The following is a 19,770-nucleotide window of genomic DNA, read 5'->3' on the forward strand; positions in this document are numbered from 1 at the left end:
TGTACTGGGTGAAGTGACATCTTGCCTTAGTGGGAAACAGCTGTTCGTCGATAGATATATTTTAGCCAGTTGTAGGAGTAGCAAAATATACAATTCTTTATAAATAAGTTCCATATTGCCGACGCAAGTGCAAATTTATCTGTTTATCATCGCTCAGATGTGGTATTTCTCCTCCGTAATAAGGACCGCATTTTTTCTAGGTAGACATCAACATATTCAACAAGTAATTACACTAAGTACCTACCTGCAAAAGAGAACTTGTAATCCTTAAATATATGTAGCAAAGTCCTAAATTTTAGTTTCTAGAATAACTATGAATATGTAGTAATACAGAGGGTCAAAAATAGAAAGCAGTCAAAATGACCGCCCTGGTGCTTCTAGGTATATATTAACATATCTCAAATAGTAATTACACTAAGTACCTGTAAAGGAGGAATTATAATCCTTAAGTAGATCTAGGAAAAGTCCTAAATTATCAACTTTCTAAAACAACTAGGAATAAGTAATACAGAGGGTCAAAAATAGAAAGCAGTCAAAATGACCGCTCTGGTGCTTCTAGTGTTAAAGGTGAAAAGCGTATCCAATTTTTACATTTTGTCGCAAATGAGTATATTCAGTTTCTGTTGGGACCGTGCAAGTTCGGAAGGGCGACACCTGGTTTCATAGCTCAGCAACATTTTTAGCACTTTTAATTATATTGGCCAATTATATTAGTCCTGGTCACAGGATAATTGTCAAGGCCATAGCCGAAAAAAGAATAAGAAGAAAAAGTAAGATTAAGGTTAGGTTATTAAAACGTAAACATTGTAGGTAAAATTAATTATTAAAATGCAGTACTACAAGCAAAATATAATTAATTAAATTCACTTTAATAATTGCATATCATATCAATATTATGGAGCAACTTATAATTTTTACAATTTATAACACAGCATTTACGAAATCCCATTTTCTTCAATGACAGAAATATACGTCAATTTGACAATATGACATATTTAAGAAATATGTTAGAAAGTTACAAGGTTTCTCCGCGACTCGCGCAGGATCGTTACTCGTATCCGCTCCAAGTACTTGCACACAGCGAATACAGCTGTTAAATACATTTTTGCCATTTTTTTACGATTTTTATGGTGAGCATTAGGGGGAAGCCCAGGGGTAGGAGTGGCAAACTTTTTTTTGCATCTTTGTGGGGTCCAAAAATTGATATTCTCGGCAAAAAACATCTTTGTATGATTTTTAGAGGTCAAATTTCTCACGATTGGACTAATAATATTAATCCACAAGGAAAAAGTTTTCCTGTAGTTGGCTGTATACCATGTATTACAAAAAACGATAAAATCCTTTATAAAAGGTATATTTGTTAAAATCCCTATAAAGGGATACATCACAGAACAGAACTAGTTTTCGATGGGATGACCGATCATCATCTTTAAATATACCTTTTATAAAGAATTTTATCGTTTTTTGGACTAATAATACTCTGGCAAATGTATTACATTTTAACAAAACTTTGAAATGTTTAATTCATAGAACAAAAATCTAACATTTGTTTTTAATAGAGATTTCAGTTCTCTATACCCTATTCCACGAACATACGACTGTTGTGGATTATCTCGACAACGAATATTTTACTGTGAAAATTGTGAAGAACGAAAGTAAATTGCAAAATACATTGTTGTTTATTGGAACAATTATTAGAGCCATTTACTTTCGCACTTCTTATGTTGCACATTAAAATATTCGTTGTCGCGATAATCCAAGACAGTCGTATATTCGTGGAATAGCCCACACAAATAGTTTCTCATGACTTTGGATGTAAAATAATTAGCGAAGCAAAAATTCAACAAATTAGAATTTCCCATTGAGTTTTCTATGGCCCGTTTGACGATTTACCACCCGGTAGTATAGAAAATAATATAGGTACTCACAGTAAAAAATGCAAGTGGGTTAAGTATTGTTAAAAAAATTAGCGTCGATTACTTACCATTGGTAAATACAACAAGGAAGTAGCATTTATAGGCATAGTTGGGAATACAGCTCCGACTACATCACCAACGACAGATATTCTAGCTTTGTTAGATCCATATACATAGTAACGATCGTATTCATATGGAATCACAGGAGTTTCTGTAATATTCACGTGCATATATTGGAAGGCATAGGCTCTGTTACTTAGATCAAGTAACATAGATTGATGTCTGTATTGAGGTAAACCATCAGACTAAAAAAAATAGTTAGTATAACAATACGTAGTTACTTATATTGTCAATGGATTTTATCATAAAACTGAAAAAATTAAAATTGAACATGTGTATGACATATCATATCTTTTATGAATTACATTCAGACTTACTTCTACACGAATTCGTCTAGTTATTTGGTCTTTGCCAATAAGGGCAGAAGCGTGAATTGTGACATCAATATCGCCAAGTCTTGTAGGCACGATTGGTATATAGACAACAGCAGCATCTTGTTCCTAAAAACAATAAATATTAACAAAAGTAAACACTATTTACTTATTATACACTAAGCATCAACATTAACGCACCACCTTAAAAATGGGACATTTTTGATGTCTTTTATTTACTAAACCTGTTGTCCGATTTTAGTGATTTTTTTAATATGGTATACCTTTATTCTTCAAGAATATCGATGTAATAATATTGTTGCCAAATAGATAAGTGTCATTGTATACCGGGTGTAACAATGATTGTGTGTTTTTTCCTTAAAGTTTGGAACACCCTGTGGAATATTCTAGCGTATATAAAATATTGAAATTAAAACTCAACTATAGCCTTAGGGTTTCTTAACATTTTGCTTTTTGATTCATTCGCTTATGTTGGATAATAAAACAGTTAGGTACTTTAACAACTAGCAACGTTCTCCATCAATACAGGGTATTTCTAAAAAATTGCGACAAACTTTAAGGGGTAATTCTGCATGAAAAAATAATGACCGTTTGCTTTATAAACATACTACGTCCGCAAATGCTTCGTTTCCGAGATACGGGATGCTGAATTTTTTCTTACAAACTGACGATTTATTCATTGCTCTAAAACCGGTTAATATATGCAAATGAAATTTGCTAGGTTTTAAGAGGTAGTTATTGCGCATTTTTTGGCATACAAGTAAGAATTTTATATTCACCATTGGCGTGCATACGGGTAATATGACCGGGTAATATGACCCGTATGCACGCCAATGGTGAATATAAGATTCTTAAAGATAAATGCAGTTTTTGTTTTTATTTGATTCGGAGTTGTATCACCATCTCCATATAGCTATTTCAGCATCCCATGCATCTTCAGTGAAGCTATGCAGTCACAACTCTTAAACAAATATTAACAACCCTGCCTATTTAAGGGAAACCATCGCGATACAATGATTCCAACCTTGTGAGACGCAATCCAGCGACATCTCTCATAATACGAGGAAAACAACGAAAAGCCCTAGATATAAAGTTTACTACTTTTAAACAATTAGAATAATTGAAATAAAAATATAATAAACAATATTTTAATTATTAATATTACTTAATATTTTTATTATATTTTAATTTCAATTATTCTAATTGTTTAAAAGTAGTAAACTTTGTATCTAGGGCTATTCGTTGTTTTCCTCGTATTACGAGAGATGTCGCTGGATTGCGTCTCAAAAGGTGGAATCATTGTATCGCGATGGTTTCCCTTAAATAGGCAGGGTTGTTAATATTTGTTTCAGAGTTGTGACTGCATAGCTTCACTGAAGATGCATGGGATGCTGAAATAGCTATATGGAGATTGTGGTCCAACTCTGAATCAAATAAAAACAAAAAATGCCTTTATCTTTTTCATATTTACTCAGATTTGAGTATCTGAAACTGTCTTTCGGTCCTTTTCCTAGACGAAGAGAAGGTAAATGCGTGGCCAAAGTGTCCTCTATTTGCTTTCTCTCATATTCGTCGTCTCTTGTGCTTATATATTGTAAAAGCCGGAGATACAGGATTCAGCCAGAAAGCAGTTTCTGAACGAAAAGTCTTGGATTTAAAATATTGTTTATTATATTTTTATTTCAATAAAATTCTTAGTTGTATGCCAAAAAATGCGCAATAACTACCTCTTAAAACCTACTAAATTTCATTTGCATATCTCAACCGGTTTTAGGGCAAAAAATAAATCGTCAGTTTGTAAGAAAAAATTAAACATCCCGTATCTGGGAAACGGAGCATTTGAGGACATATGTTTATCAATCAAACGATCATTATTTTTTCTTGCAGAATTACCCCTTGAAGTTTGTCGCACTTATTTAGAAACACCCTGTATTGATGAAGAACGTTGCTAGTTGTTAAGTATTATACAAATATGATTATTACAAAAAATATATAAAGATATTTTATATTTTTGTTATATCTTCTTCTTCTTCTACGATCAGGTGAAACTCGTCTCTGGCACTTAGTCATAAGGCCTTTGTACCATACCCTATTTTTTCCTTAAACTCTAATAAGTTATGTGGTCTCAACGAAGGCCAACAGTTTTCTTATTGGTAGTTTTAGGATCTCTTCTGGTTTAAACCTCAGTTGACCAGTGAATTCCTGCCTTACATCTACATCACTTAGCAAATGGCAAAGTATGTGTATGGCAGTCTCTTCTTCTATTTCGCACTTTCTACACCATGGTTCATTCACCTTACCTAGTTTGTATAGGTAGTTTCTTAAAAAGAAATGTCCAGCCATCATTTCAGTGACAGTTTTGATCTCTCGTTTATTGAGGTTCATTAAACTGTTCGAGATTTTTTTATTAATATTCTTGATTATTTTTTTAGTCTGGATTTGCCCTTGAGTGGTTCTCCATTTCTTTTGATGATTCCTTATCAGCTATTTCTGAACCTCGTTTTTCGTAGCATCTTTAGTGATGCCACAGAAAGATTCTGGGCCTTCAAAAGTTTTTCTCGAGACTTGTTTTGCCAAAATATCTGCTCGTTCGTTCCCATGCACCCCTTCATGACCCGGCACTCATATCAAAGACATTTTATTGTCTTCTGCCAGGTTGTTGAGGAGATCTTTAAAGTTCCTCATCAGTTTTGATTTCGTGAGTGGGTTCTTTACTGCCAGAATAGCCGCTTGGCTACCTGTGTAAATGTTGATTCTCTTAGCTTTACGGCATTCATCAATGATTTCATCGATGCAGGCCACCAAAAACTTCAGGCTGGAATACAGTTATATGCTGACTTAGGCTGTAAGATTTATTATAGTTACATATTTGCTCAAAGACTCCTGATCCAGTACCATGGGCAGTTTTAGATCCACCAGTGAACCATATTAAGTCCGCATTAATATTTGGGACTTTTTGTTCTCTAGATGGTAGAATTGTGTTAATCTTCTCGGTGAAGATTAGTTCTGGTGTCATCATATCCGAGTTCATCATAAAGATGGATTCCTCAAGTATAGTCCCAGTAGTGTTTGTATGGCTATTCAATACATAATTCGGCCTCCAAGTACCGGGTGTCCACTTATATTTTCCCCCATTTTAACTGCCTATAACTTCTAAACGGCTCAAGATAGAAATATGCGGTTTTCGCTGAAATATTTTATTTTAGTAAAAGTTTTGTCTGAATGGACTGAATTTTTTATATCGCTTTCAAATACGAAAAGAAAAATGGCGAATTTTTGAAAAAAACGTTGTTGACTTTTTTTAATGGAACACCCAGTATATTTTTTTGTAAATTGAAAGGTCATTCACCTATCCAGCGATATAAAGTTTTTCAAAATCGGTTGTCAAATCACTGAGTAATTAATTTTTAAAATGAGAGGTGCAACGTGGATATCACAAACCTAAATAACATAACTAAGCAAATTGATATTATGTTATGTGATTTCCACATTGCATCTCTCATTTTAAAAATTAATTGCTGTCATTTGACCACCGATTTTAAAAAAAATTATATCGTTGGATAGGGAAATTAACGTTTTTTCAAGTTTTTAGGTAAATGATTTATGTCGCTTTTAAATAAAAAATGGCGGATTTTTGGAAAAAAAAACGTTGACTTTTTTTATTGAAACACTCAGTATATTTTTTTGTAGCTTGAAAAAACGGTCATTTACCTATCCAGCGATATTAAATTTTTTTAAAATCGGTTGCCAAATGGCCGAGCAAATAATTTTTAAAATGAAAGATGCAATGTGGAAATCACATAACATACAATAATAAATATCATTTTGCTTAGTTATGTTATTTAGGTATGTGATATCCACGTTGCACCGGTCATTTTAAAAATTAAAAACTCAGTGATTTGACAACCGATTTTAAAAAACTTTATATCGCTGGATAGGTGAATGACCTTTCTTTCAATTTACAAAAAAATATACTGGGTGTTCCGTTAAAAAAAAAGTCAACGTTTTTTTTCAAAAATCCGCCATTTTTCTTTTCGTATTTGAAAGCAATATAAAAAATTTAATCCATTAAGACAAAACTTTTACTAAAATAAAACATTTCATCGTAAACCGCATATTTCTATCTTAAGCCGTTTAGAAGTTATAGGCAGTTAAAATGGGGGAAAATATAAGTGGACACCCGGTATTGTTTGCTTTGAGTCTCAAGATGGTCATAAAGGCTAACGCCGAAATATATAGTTCCAGCGGAGTAAGACCTGCTATATTTCTTTTTCTTTTCCTTCCTCGTATCTCAGACAAGAAACGAAAGTCTCTGATACTATTGTGAGACTGTAAGACCCGCCCTATTCTTTCAATAAATTTTACCAAGAAGTCTTGTGTTTTGATAAATGCCAGGAGTCTACCTAAGTTGCAAAGTTTGGTTCGAATAAATATGCAAATATGAAATCTAAGAGACAAGATTTTAGGTGGACTCTCATCTCAGTTCATAATTTTATACTTTTCTTACATCTTTTCTAGTCGTCTTTTGTTTATTTTGATTTTTATTTTTAATAAATTTATTTTATTTATTCGTTCTACTATATTTTTATTTCAAACATTATTTCAAAACCCATAATATATTTTTTATTTCAGTTTCTTTTCTGTAAGAAACAAGATCTTTTTGATTTCGTTTATTATTGCGTTATATATTAGATAAATAGATTACGTACCTTTATGAATATGAAAAATTGATGCTCTCCAAAAGATGTTCTTGGATTGTACGCTCTAACAATACCATTCTCTTCAACATGTACAAATTTATAATCGGGCGATCCATTCAACACTACTGTAGCTTCCATAAATTCTGTCATGTAGTTAAATACAGTTACACGAATACCGATCTGTTCTCCTTGCATGCATGTGTTTGGCATCTCGACATTTATGAAGAATGGTAACACTCCCACGTACTAAAACAAATATATAATATTTAAAAAAATGTACATTTTGAAAAACTTTCGATGAATTGAATCGACAGACAACGGAACGCACCGCTACAGTCCGGAATTAAACGTGCATTTATCGGCCAAATCACGCCAGTTTAGTCAGTGGATTTACAAGATGATGATTTCTCAAAATGAATATTATTACAATTCGGAGAAATAATAATACAATTTTATTTCCGGAGAAATAAAACCTCTAATACCAAGTTTCTAATTACGCCTTCGTGATTTCTATTAATTGCAAACCAAGCGAATGCTGAATAAAAAAAAGACACGAGGAGGTCTATAATTTGCACCTCACTTAGTACCTGCCTATTCAGCGAGGCAAATTTCCAACGAAAACTTGGTCCCGATCCTCAGTTAGGAATAAAAGACTAAGTTTTCAATCTAATAGCACATAAAACAACACCCAAAATGTTGCTCCACGTCCTACCAGACTGAAAACAAAGGGAACCTTCACTTGTTACATCTCCGAGGCTTCTACAATTTGCAAGCCGTACGGATGCTGAGACTAAGGAAGATGAGGAAATTTTACAATTTATAATTCACGTCCCATCTGCTCAGCGCGGTAAAGCTCCAACGAGAATGGTTCCTTTCGTACTCCAATCAGAGTAAACATAAAATCATCGAAACCGGTAGGGGTGCTTGCTGCACTCTCTGATTGGACTGGGATATGGCGCGGCTTTAGTTTCGTGTTGAAACGAAATTGAAAATGGTTATTCATTTTTGATTAATACAAAAGAATTAGCTGTAAAACGAAATCAAGAGACGTCCTATATTTGAAGATCGACACCCTTTGAAAATCTCTAATGAGAGTGAAATTAGTAATGACGCTCTCTGAACGAACTGAAATATAGGTCTCTTACAGCGAATTCTTTTAATATTATTAATTTGTTGTGCGTAACAAAATAAACTTCAATAAAGAAAGCGTAATAAATTGATGTATGATAATTGTTAAAAAAAAAAAGAGAAACACGGAAAGTGAATTCGATACTTTAATCCTGATTTAATAAAGCATAAAGACAAATTGTATCAATACTTTTATCAAATACAGTTCGGACAAGTTTAAGTTTAATCATACCGTAAATTATAGGGATCGGATTGAAATTCTGAATCTTCACACGTTAACACGGAATTCCCTAGAGAATTTCATTTGAATATTAATAGTTAAAGGGGTGTATTATCTAACATTTCCGTTAAATTTAAGAGGCCTCTAAAATTTAACTTTTAACGGTAATCTAAAACTTTTATTTTAGATTGGCATTCTGCAAACACATATCGTTACCCTAAGTGCAAAATGTTGTATGTAAAATTAGTGTACTTTACAGGAGGTAGAAAAAACGTATTTACTTTTAAATGCATTTTTTTTAAAACATGGGAATAAAAAATATTTATCTTTTTAGTCTTTACTTTTAAAATGATTTGGATTACACAGCAAAAATTATATGATATACTTATTTTTTGTACATACGACACTTTGTAACTTAATTTATAGTTATAACTCTACATACGACTTTTTTCATGTAGACATACAGCTTTTTGCACTCTAATTTCACAGAAATAAAGTAACATACGACATTTTTAAAAATTTTATTTACACAACTTCTACTCATTTTTGTAACAAAACAGTAAGTAAAACTTTTTTCTAGTTGCCATGACTCAAGTTGTAAAAAAAGTGGTAGTCCTCCTCAAGGCAAGCTTTTAATTCTTGTAAGTCTTTGTACTTCCTGTCTTGAATTGGTAGAGATTTGGAGTACAGAGGATTGAGTGTTAGGAAAACTTCATTAATTGGTTTTGGTCTCTTAGGTAGCTCTAACCAGTTATCTGAAAAGTTTAATTTGTACCAAATATGGCCATCTTTTACATACTTAAGGCACCTTAAGTCAGTGACATAAGGGTCTCCTTTTTTTGAACCAGGCCTTATACTCTTGTAGTATCCATTTGAAAAACAAAGAAAATCCTTAAAAGATAAGCTTTCTACACAGTAAGTGCTTGGATGGGTTCTTGCGTCACGTATTGCTCTCACGTAGTCTGCCGGAACGTAATGCACTTTGTTCTTAAGCTTTTTTTCCTATTTAGCTATGCATGGAGTCTACCTCCATTTGTGTGTGTCCCACTTCCAAATATTTTTGATATACAGTTACTCCTGTTTGGCAAGTGAAATACAGTAGAGCATTTGAAACAGTCTCACACCTGTTTTGGTAAGTGCAACCATCACTCCAAATAATTATTTCATTGATACTTGTTTTTTTTCCAACTCTTTTCTCAAAAACCTCACAATAATTGAAGCAAATACATCACTTTCTACACCTCCATTACCTTCGTGCCAAACATAGCATGTGCCTTCATGTGTTGCCAAGTTATAAATAGTCCAATTGTGAACTTTAAGTTTTGTTTTGTAACAGGCTGTAGATGCCTTTATATTTGGACAAGTGAGAACTTTTTGCACATCAACAGCATAAACTTGCACTTCAATTGAGTCTTCAGCCCTTTTTTTATCAGTTTCTTTTTCATTTCTGGATTCAACTTTCCTGTTTTGGTGATCATCGTATTCTTCGTTTGTTATTTTTCCCAGTTTGTGTTTTAGGCAAGTCTCACACTGATCTTTTTTAGGAAGAAAAAACCCGATATTCTTAGTTTCAAAAACTACATGAAAAAGAGCTTTTGATGCTGGTTGAAGTTGCTGCTCTTGGCAGACACGCTCATATTCTCTGTAAAGTTGACTCTTGCTTTCCCACATTGGTTCTAAATACACTTTGCTTGTTTTAGCACCGCAGTAGTGTGATTCCATTTTTGGCAGAGTCTAAAAACTGATGGATTCCCCTCCTTTTTTCTGTATCATCCCTAGATGGCGTCTGAGCACTGGAATCAATATTATTTGTAGATTCTACGTTTTCATGGTTTTCTCGATGAATAGGGATATCAAGGGGTGATTTCATAACCCAAGAACGTACAGACCTTTCCCCCAAAGAGAATATATTTAAAAACATTTTCTTACATACTCGCATTCTTATATCACCCACCTTCAAATGGTACTTAAAAGAAGAATTTTTACGCGAGTTCTCTGAAACAGTACTTGATCGTCGAAATTCTGGTGTAGATTTATCCACCAAAGACACTATAGTAGCTTGTTTTGCTTCCCAACTTTCAATTCCTTTCCAAAATTTGTGAAAAGTTGAAGCCTGTTAGTTTCAACTCACTTTATCACAATTAAAAAGCCTATTCTTGCATTCACATGGATCGTTTTTCTCTTTCAACAGAAAGTTTGTACTGGCCGTTGTCTTGTTTTTTTAAACCTAAATATTTTTCTTCTTTTCTTATTTTTGCTGCATTAAGAGTTCGTTCCCAATCTCTTGGGTTTACGTTTTCCCCCTTCCTTCTCTTCTTTTTGGTTAAAGGCAAATTTTCCGTACTATTATTAAGGCCAATCGACTGAGCCTCCTCTTGTGTAACAAAATCAGTTCCTTGTGAATTGTTTATTTTTTCAGAATTATTTTCCTTCTTTCGTTTTGATTTCACGTTAGTTTTATGTTTCACTTCAGTAAGTTTTGTTTTTGTTTTAAACTTTTGTCTTTTAGAAGCAATATTACTGCACTCTTCATCTTCATCAATTTTAAAGAATAACAATTATTCTTTAAATTTGACTGATTATTTTTCTTTAAATTTGATTTTATAAAAAGTTAATAAACCTTAACGTTCAGTGTGCTCGAGAAAAATCCAAATGGACTATTGCCGTTCTTCCCCTGTACCCTTCATATTATAGAGGACCGCTAAAATAATTTGTTTTAGAGGAATCCTCTGAAAGGTTTTGAAATAAATACGGCAACGTCGCACGTTTTGCGTTTTTAAACTACTTTAAACCTAGAAATTGACCGAAAACTGACTGTCAGATGCCAAAAATCTTAAGAAAGAAGAAGAAATTGACAGTTTAATGGAAAATATATTTATTTTATTTATTTTTTAGTAAAACTCATATTTTCCAATTAAACATTTTTATTTATAAAGTTATACATTAAAATATTGCTAAAAAAATTGCATATTGTATTTCTTTTCCCCATCTATACTAATTTTGGCCAAATGGTCTATTTTCAATTTCAATTACATTAAGGTCATCTACCTCATCTGCATCTTGTTCTAAACCTTCTGGAACTTCATCTTTATAAACATTTTTAATACGTTTTGTACTGTTCCACAATAATTTTAAAAAATTTTACCTGCATTGATAGGATTTTTAATTGCTTTGACAAACATCTTGATCTCAACACTTTTTCAATCACATTTCTAGGTAGGTATCAAAATAGGTAGGTAGAGTCCTTTTCATGAGCATTTTTCAGTGCGTCACAGTTTTTCGATTTCTTTCTAACGCATTAAATTGTATGTGACAGAAAAAAGACACGTCTGTGATTACAGACATTTATAACATTTATTCTAGTTATTCTAGTTGTCGATAGATGGCGCTCTAATCGAAGAAAAAATTATTTACGAATAATTATATATAATATATCTACGAATATAATCTGTACAATTTATAAGACTATATAAATCAAAGAAAATACCATTTTATAAATGCAATAAACACAAATGATTTGTTTTTATGCCAAATTGCAAATAAAATGTGACAGCTGTCAGATTTAACTAAAATGTCATGTTAGAATAAATGTCATAAATGTGTATTATCTATAGAGGTATGTATATATTAATATAGAGTGAGCCTACCTTCCGCGCTTCCTGACGACAAGATCTCATGGACTGGTTTGCGGCATCTCTTTCTATCACACATTGTACCGAGAAACTAAGATGACATTAAGCGTGAGTATAGGTACGGAAGGGGAGGACAACTTTCGCAGCTTTACTATGCGTAAGAGTGAAACAGCACTAATCCAAATAAAAAAGATGGTGTCGTCACTTCGCTCTTAATGACACTCTCTCTCTATGCTAATATATAACTCTATGGTATTATCACGGATTTACCCTTTTTTCTATCATTTGTGACGCACTGAAAAATGCTCATGAAAAGGACTCTACCTACTTTCTTTGAAATGGTAATTGTAATTACTTTCAGGTCAATTACTTTTTGTTTTTATTGTAATCTGAATTCAGCTCTACAAAAAGAAACAAATTTGAATTTTGTTATATTATGTAGGTGTAGTGTGTCGATTGTAAAGTAAACTGAGACTTACCTTTTATTATTATTTATTATTTCTTCACCCAATTCATTATAAAAAGCCATTTGCCATTTTTAAATGTTTAGCTCCATTATAAAACATAAATAAGAAACTACTATTCATATAAAAATAACCAAACAAAAATAATCAAACCACATTTAACGGACTGCTAAAAATTTAGCGGATACGTTTTGACATCCCCTAAAATATTTTTATTTAGCGGGAGTTTTAACGGTTTAAGTTATGATTTTAACGGATCCATAATTTACAGAATACCAAAATAATTTTAGCGAGCGCTAAAATTTTAGAGGCCTCTAAAATTTAAAGGAAGTGTTACAGAATACACCCCATAGACCAGGGGTTCCCAAACTTTTTTGTACCACGCCCCCTTTTGTTGAAATGAAAGTTTCTCGCGCCCCCCCCTCCTTTACAATAAATTATATGCTCCTAAATAGGAACAAAACAAAAACAAATAAGAATTAGCTTGAAAACAAAACATTTAATTATTCTGCCATGAGATACAACAATATCAGTTTCCATAAAATCCAAAAATTATTAATAAAAGAAAAATAGATTAGGTTGGTTAGTGAGAGGGATGTGCTTGCATTTTATTTACGTGTATGCCTATTCGTGGCCGAGTTTTAGTAAGTGCACAACACAAGTCACTAGCAACATCAAGTTTATTCCGATACTTTGTTTTAATTGCCACAAGTGTTGAAAATCGCACAAATAGTTACTTGAAAAAGGCAAATATAAATGAAGAGCTTCCCGTGATACACTAAGATACACTTTGAAACATTTTAACCAAAATGAAGGTTTTTCCATTATAACAAAATATTTGGCAGAGGAATCATGCAGAAAATAATTTGGATTTATTTGCAAAGCGTCTTCTTGAAGTGACTCAGGCAGGGAGTCTATGTTGACATGGAATGGATCAGTTGACATTCTGTAAATAAAATTGTCACAAGTGTTTGGGAAGTATTTCTGGAACTCTTCAATTAGGCTCTCCAAATGATTTGATATTTCGATTTTCAAACTTGATCCTTCATAAATATCCTTGAAGCGTGTTTCTTCTGAGATTGGCTCTACTTTAGAGAAATTTGAATAATTTCAGGGGTTTGCTGATATTTTACGCCTCCAAAGTTGAGTAATTAAGCCTCCACCACAATGAGTAACTACTATATTTGAGTCTCCACCCTGCAGTTTTAGGTTAAGGCTGTTCAACGAGTCAAACATGTCTGACAAATAAGCCAATATTACTTGGGTACAATGTTTTTTAAAGGCCATGTTTAGCTCATTTTGCTTTTGATGTTCCCAGGTGATTACTTCATCTCAAAGGTCAAATAATCTTACCAAAATGTTTCCTTTTGAGAGCCATCGTACTTCTATATGAAGTAGTAGTGTTTTGTAATCACTTTCTAAATCTTCACAAAGAGTTTTAAACAGTCGAGTATTCAAAGCACTGTTTTTTTATGTACTTCACTACTTTAATACACAACTTTAAGACAGCCATAAGTTCATTTGGAAGGGTTTTTGCTGCCAAGGCTTGTCGATGTATAAACAATGTATCCCAATCACATCAGCATTTTTCTCTATTACTAATTGCAAATAGCCTGAGCGAAAACCAAGCATTGAAGGTGCGCCATCTGTACATAAACTGATCAGTTTTTTCACGAGAGTTTGTGTCATGTTTGTCAAAAAACTCTCACACTGCTTTCATAACATTAATAGCTTTTGTCGTGGTCTTCAGTCTCCAACTCTGTAGAAAAAAGTAGCTCGTCTTTCATTCTTTCGTTTTGAATATACCGAACATAAACAATTAACTGATAACATTGTACTATGTCAGTACTCTAGTCTAGCTGAATAGCAAAAAATGGCGATTGTTTTACTGCATCAACTACCTGGTTTTGTATGTCTTCGGTCCTATCATCAATGCGGCGTTTCACAGTGTTGTCAAAAAGAGGTATTTGAGATAACTTCTGCTTACTCTGCGTTACCAGACACAGTTTAACAACCGGTTAATTTTGAGTTTTAGAAAAATAACTAAATTTAATTTAATGTTCAACTTGTCTCGCGCCCCCCCTGATATGACCTCACGCCCCCCAAGGGGGGCGCGCCCCCCAGTTTGGGAAACCCTGCCATAGACAGCTTATGTTTCATTTAGGTTCAGAGATGATCCACCATCCCCATGCGTCCGTTTCGTTCTCTTCAGCCCTCTTCAGTGGGTCAACATGAACCTCTGAGTCGAAACGAAACCAAGCTGTCTATTTAAGCAGAATTATAAAAATAATTCGCGTATCGGACGCTGTAGCGACATCTATTAAATAAATGAGAAGCCCCGGATGTAAACAACAAGTCTGAAAATTCTCGAGGAATCACTTTCTGGTAACATCCTTAATATCTGTCTTTTATAATTTATAAGGCAAGAACACGAAGAATAAAGAAGACGAAAGGGACTACAATTTGCAGCAGGGTTGTTTTGTTTTAAACATTTTGTTTTATTTAACTGTTTTAAACATGTTTTAAACATTTGCTTAGGTTTAAAACAGATTTTGTTTAAAAAGTTTAAAACACTTAAATTAAACAAGCTATTTTTTCCATTTTCTTTGTGAATATAATACATAAATATGAAAAAAATCTCAAATACATATTATAAAGAATGTTTAACAAATATATTATTTATTTATTAATACACACTTGTGGGAACACAACAAAAATTGGAGAACTTCAAAACATTTTGCATACAAGAGTTAATAAATTTCTCAAACTGTTTCAGTCTCATAGTAATCTTGTAATCTAAGTCACCAATCTGATCAGTTATGTGATCACTTATAGAATTAAGCTCTTTAAAAATTGAAATCAACTTAGCTGCTTTGACATTGCCTAGCCGATTACATAGTTTGGAATTGACTAAAGCGTATGATGAGAAGAGTTTTTTTTTGATGGCCATATAACGCCGTAAATAATAATAATTGGCAATGTTTCTAGATAATAAGTTTCTACATATTCCGTGCCAGTTTTATTTGCGCTTGACTAAATCTATTTCCACTAAAGCGATGAGCAAGCAAAGGACCCCGCAGAAACCTTATGGGTAATGGCTCTCTGTCAAATGCTCTGAAACTTTGGGTTCTGGTAGTCCTTGATGTGTAGAATAAAAGACTCAATGGGCGCAGAGCTCCAAAAAATCATGGTTTCAAGATATAAGCCTCTGAAGTTATAGGTACAGTGAGGACGTTTGAGTTGAAATAAATTCATTTGCTCGAGAATGGGCGACTGGAGATAAATTATGAATCAGGTCGATTTTCATTTTTAAATTATAATTTTTTACCATATATATATCATACTAGTGACGTCATCCATCTGGGCGTGATCACGCAATCGATGATTTTTTAAAATAAAAATAGGGGTCGTGTGACAGCTCATTTGAAAGGTTATTCAATTCTCTATTCACTGATATAAATATTAACATAATTATTTATACAGGGTGCCCAAAAATTTTTTTGAATAAAATTAGTTGAGACAAAATAAGAATGTATATAATTTATTTAATTCAAAATACATTTTACTGCTGTCAGAAAACAAAAAAAAAATGTTACTTTGAAAAATAAACATTGCTTTTCGCTTAAATTAAATGCTCAAACTGCTAAGAGGCAGGTGGGTGGCACCTTTAATATTGAATTTAAGCGAAAAACAATATTTATTTATTAAATAAACATTTTTTCCTGTTTGCGGACAACAGTAAAATGTATTTTGAGTTAAATAAATTACATACATACATTCTTATTTTTGACTCAATTAATTTAATTAAAACAAAATTGTTGGGCACCCTGTACAAATAGTTATGTAACAGTTTATATTAATGAATAGAGAGTTGAATAACCTTTCAAATGAGCTATCACACGACCCCTATTCTTATTTAAAAAAATCATCGATTGCGTCATCACGCCCAGATGGATCACGTCACTAGTATGATATATATGCCAAAAAATTATAATTTAAAAATAAAAATTGATATGATTCGTCATTTATCTCCAAAATCACTCGTTCTCGAGAAAATGAATTTATTACAACTTACATGTCCTCACTGTACCTATAACTTCAGAGGCTTGTATATTGAAACCATGATTTTTTTGAGCTACGCACTCATTGATACTTTTATTCTATACATCAAGGACTACCAGAACCCAAAGTTTCAGAGCATTTGACAGAGAGCCATTTCCCATAAGGTTTCTGCGGGGTCCTTTGTCAAAAAATGAACCGGGATCAATGCCATTTCCATAAACTCCTTCACTTTATTCGTAGCATTTACCAAAAATTCGCCATTTGCATGTTCAGTTTCGAATGCTTCCAGAAGTTCTAGTCATATCTCTGTAGCCTCTCCTTTAGTGCAATTATTTGGACTTTGTCCCTGCAATATACTTTATTTTTATAAATACTCTTACTTAGGCATTTGTCTTTAAATTTGTATCATTTACAAGCTTTATCAATACTTATTCTATTGTTTGAGCAAACGTGAAATAATATTGGCCAGTTTTCCAACTAACTTTCTAAGCATTCCGATAAAGTATTCCAATGAACATCCTGGTGCAATACAAGAGCAGAATCACCAGCTTCTCGGCATTTTGTGCTAGCAAAATGTATTTTTCATGTACATTTCTGAAATATTTGCAATTTTTTTACTACTCTTTATTCCTGGCACTTCTATATCATGGGCAAGTAAGTTCAATATATGGGCCGAATAGCCATAAGTTATTATATGTATTTGTGCTGCCTAACTCCTCAAAAAGATCCTTCTCATTTTAAGAAAATATGATTTAAACAATGTTTTTTTCTACGTTTTATTTTTTTAAAACATGTAATATAAAAACTAAAAAAAACATGTTTAAAACAAAAAAAACTGTTTAAAACGAAAAAAACGTTTGTTTTGTATAAAATAAAAAAATCATGTTTTTTTGCAACCCTGATTTGCAGTCATATTCCGCCTATTCGTCTAGGAAAAATTCCAACGAACCGTATGGGGATGGTGGATCCTCTCTGAACCTAAATGAAACATAAGCTGTCTTAAAATTTTCATTTTACTCATATTTTTAGTACACGGAATTAACTTACTTTGGAATTTTTCCTAGACGGATAGACGGAATTTTACTGCATATTGTGTGTCTTTTTTATTCGTCGTATCCTTGCCTTATAAATTGTAAAAGGCAGGCATTAAGGATGTTACCAAAAAATGGTTTCGAGAATTTTCACGAGAATGGATTCACGAAAATTTTCAGATTTTTGTTTACATCTGGGACTTCTCATTTTTTCTTGAATATTAATAATTTATTACTAAAAAGGGGCGAAAATCTTTATCGGTGCGAAAATCATTTTTCTGTGCGAATTTTTCTTTTTCAAGCAAAGTTGTAAATCGAAATTAAATCGATCGTTTGTTGCAAGGTAAGGATTCTATAACAGAGACTTTACAATTTCTTTACAGATAATAATTCTGAGATGCTACGTGTTTTCCATATTATTTTATGGGTTGAAGTCTTGGTCATCAAAGAAAGACCTTGCAAAAAAATTGGAAGCCTTCGAATTATGAGCCTGCATAAGAATATTTCGTATACGTTGGTTTGATAGAGTCACGAATGTAGAAGTGTTGAGAAGAATGGAAAAAGAGAAAGAGTTTTTAATATTAATAAAATTAGAAACTTGCAATATCTGAGTCATGTTATGAGGGGCGAGCGTTATAACTTGCTACAATTGATAATAGGTTTAATAATAAATAATCGTTCAATAATCATTAATAATAAATCGTTTTGGTTTTGTATACAGGGTGTCCCGGAAAATAGTGCGTTCCTTTAAGGTATGGATAGAATACACAATTTAGAACAAAAAAGTCCTATACCATTTTTTTCTAAAGTTAACCGTTTCAAAAAAAAAAAAAGATTACATTGGTTTCCATATACCTGAATTTTAATCTTCAGAAAATTAAATAATCTGGCAACATGTTACGCACTGATGAATAAGAACTCGTTTGTGTCTTACAGTATTTAAAATAATCCAACCTAATACTTACTATTTTTGTTTACTATAATTTTTTTTTAATTAATGTAGTTGAAATATGTCATAATTTTAAACGAATTATACTTACATATTTTAATGTTGTTCTGAAGCTATTTCCTTGTGGCATTTTTTTTATGATTAATTATTTATATGGGAAATAAGCCACAATTAAAATGAAAAAAATAATTTTATTAACGTTTCGACGCCCAAATCGGGTGCCGTTGTCAAAATACAAAATATTACTAATAAACAAAAGTGTTGTTGCTAAGCAAAAAAATTCTTCTAATAATTTATTTAATCTCACTCATTTATATTGGCAATTCAGACATATATTATACATTTTAAAGTAGAAGACTTTAAAATGATATTGCCAATATTTATGAGTTGCGTTCCTGGGACGACTTACTGAAAGATAGTTCATTCGATTACATGGAATTAACCCCAACTCAAGAATATCCGTCATAAAAAATTATAGCATGTGATATGTCTTTAAAAAGACAACCAAATGCAACGACAGTAAAATTCTCGAGTTAGAGACTTCATAGTAAATCACAAGGGAAAACCAGGAAAAACCCTGTGATACTATCCCGACATCGTAAGTATTTGGTCTTACATTAATTTACTCTCAAAAAATAATACCAAATTCTGACTTGTAACATGTTTAAATTATAAATAATATTAATAATACTAGATATATATACTACTAAAATATAAAATATGTACTAGCTCGATATTATTGACTTATTAATCTTGGTATTTTCTTTCTATTGACTTCCTCTTTCAGTATGGGTAACCACATCCTACTGCATTCTACCGAGGAATTTGCGACACAATTGGTTTCATTTAGCATAATTAGAGCCGCTTCTTTGATTATTCTCTTTTTACTATCTGATTCTTTCAGGACTATACTTGAATCTCTCCACTGAACTCTATGTTCATTATCCCATGCGTGTTGACATATTTGAGATCTCTCAAATTCTCTATTTTTAATATAAGATTGTAATATAAGATTATAATATATTTAATATATTTAATAATAATGAATTGCCAATATAAATGAGTGAGATTAAATAAATGATTAGAAGAATTTTTTTGCTTAGCAACAACACTTTTGTTTATTAGTAATATTTTGTATTTTGACAACGGCACCCGATTTGGGCGTCGAAACGTTAATAAAATTATTTTTTTCATTTTAATTGTGGCTTATTTCCCA

The 19,770-nt window shown here is 32.3% G+C and overlaps 1 protein-coding gene across 1 annotated transcript in view; it reads right to left on the bottom strand.

Annotated features, from left to right (window-relative positions):
• LOC126880402 (alpha-2-macroglobulin) overlaps window positions 1-19,770 on the bottom strand; it is a 175,645-nt gene that overhangs the window by 36,330 nt on the left and 119,545 nt on the right. Inside the window, exons 14-16 of the mRNA XM_050644239.1 lie at window positions 7,078-7,314; window positions 2,354-2,476; window positions 1,985-2,221 (exon numbers count right to left, since the gene is read on the bottom strand). Of these exons, the coding sequence (XP_050500196.1) occupies window positions 1,985-2,221; window positions 2,354-2,476; window positions 7,078-7,314 (597 nt within the window). The remainder of the gene's footprint in view (window positions 1-1,984; window positions 2,222-2,353; window positions 2,477-7,077; window positions 7,315-19,770) is intronic.

Source organism: Diabrotica virgifera, chromosome 2, assembly GCF_917563875.1.
Source record: "Diabrotica virgifera virgifera chromosome 2, PGI_DIABVI_V3a".
NCBI classification, from domain to species: Eukaryota; Metazoa; Arthropoda; class Insecta; order Coleoptera; family Chrysomelidae; genus Diabrotica; species Diabrotica virgifera.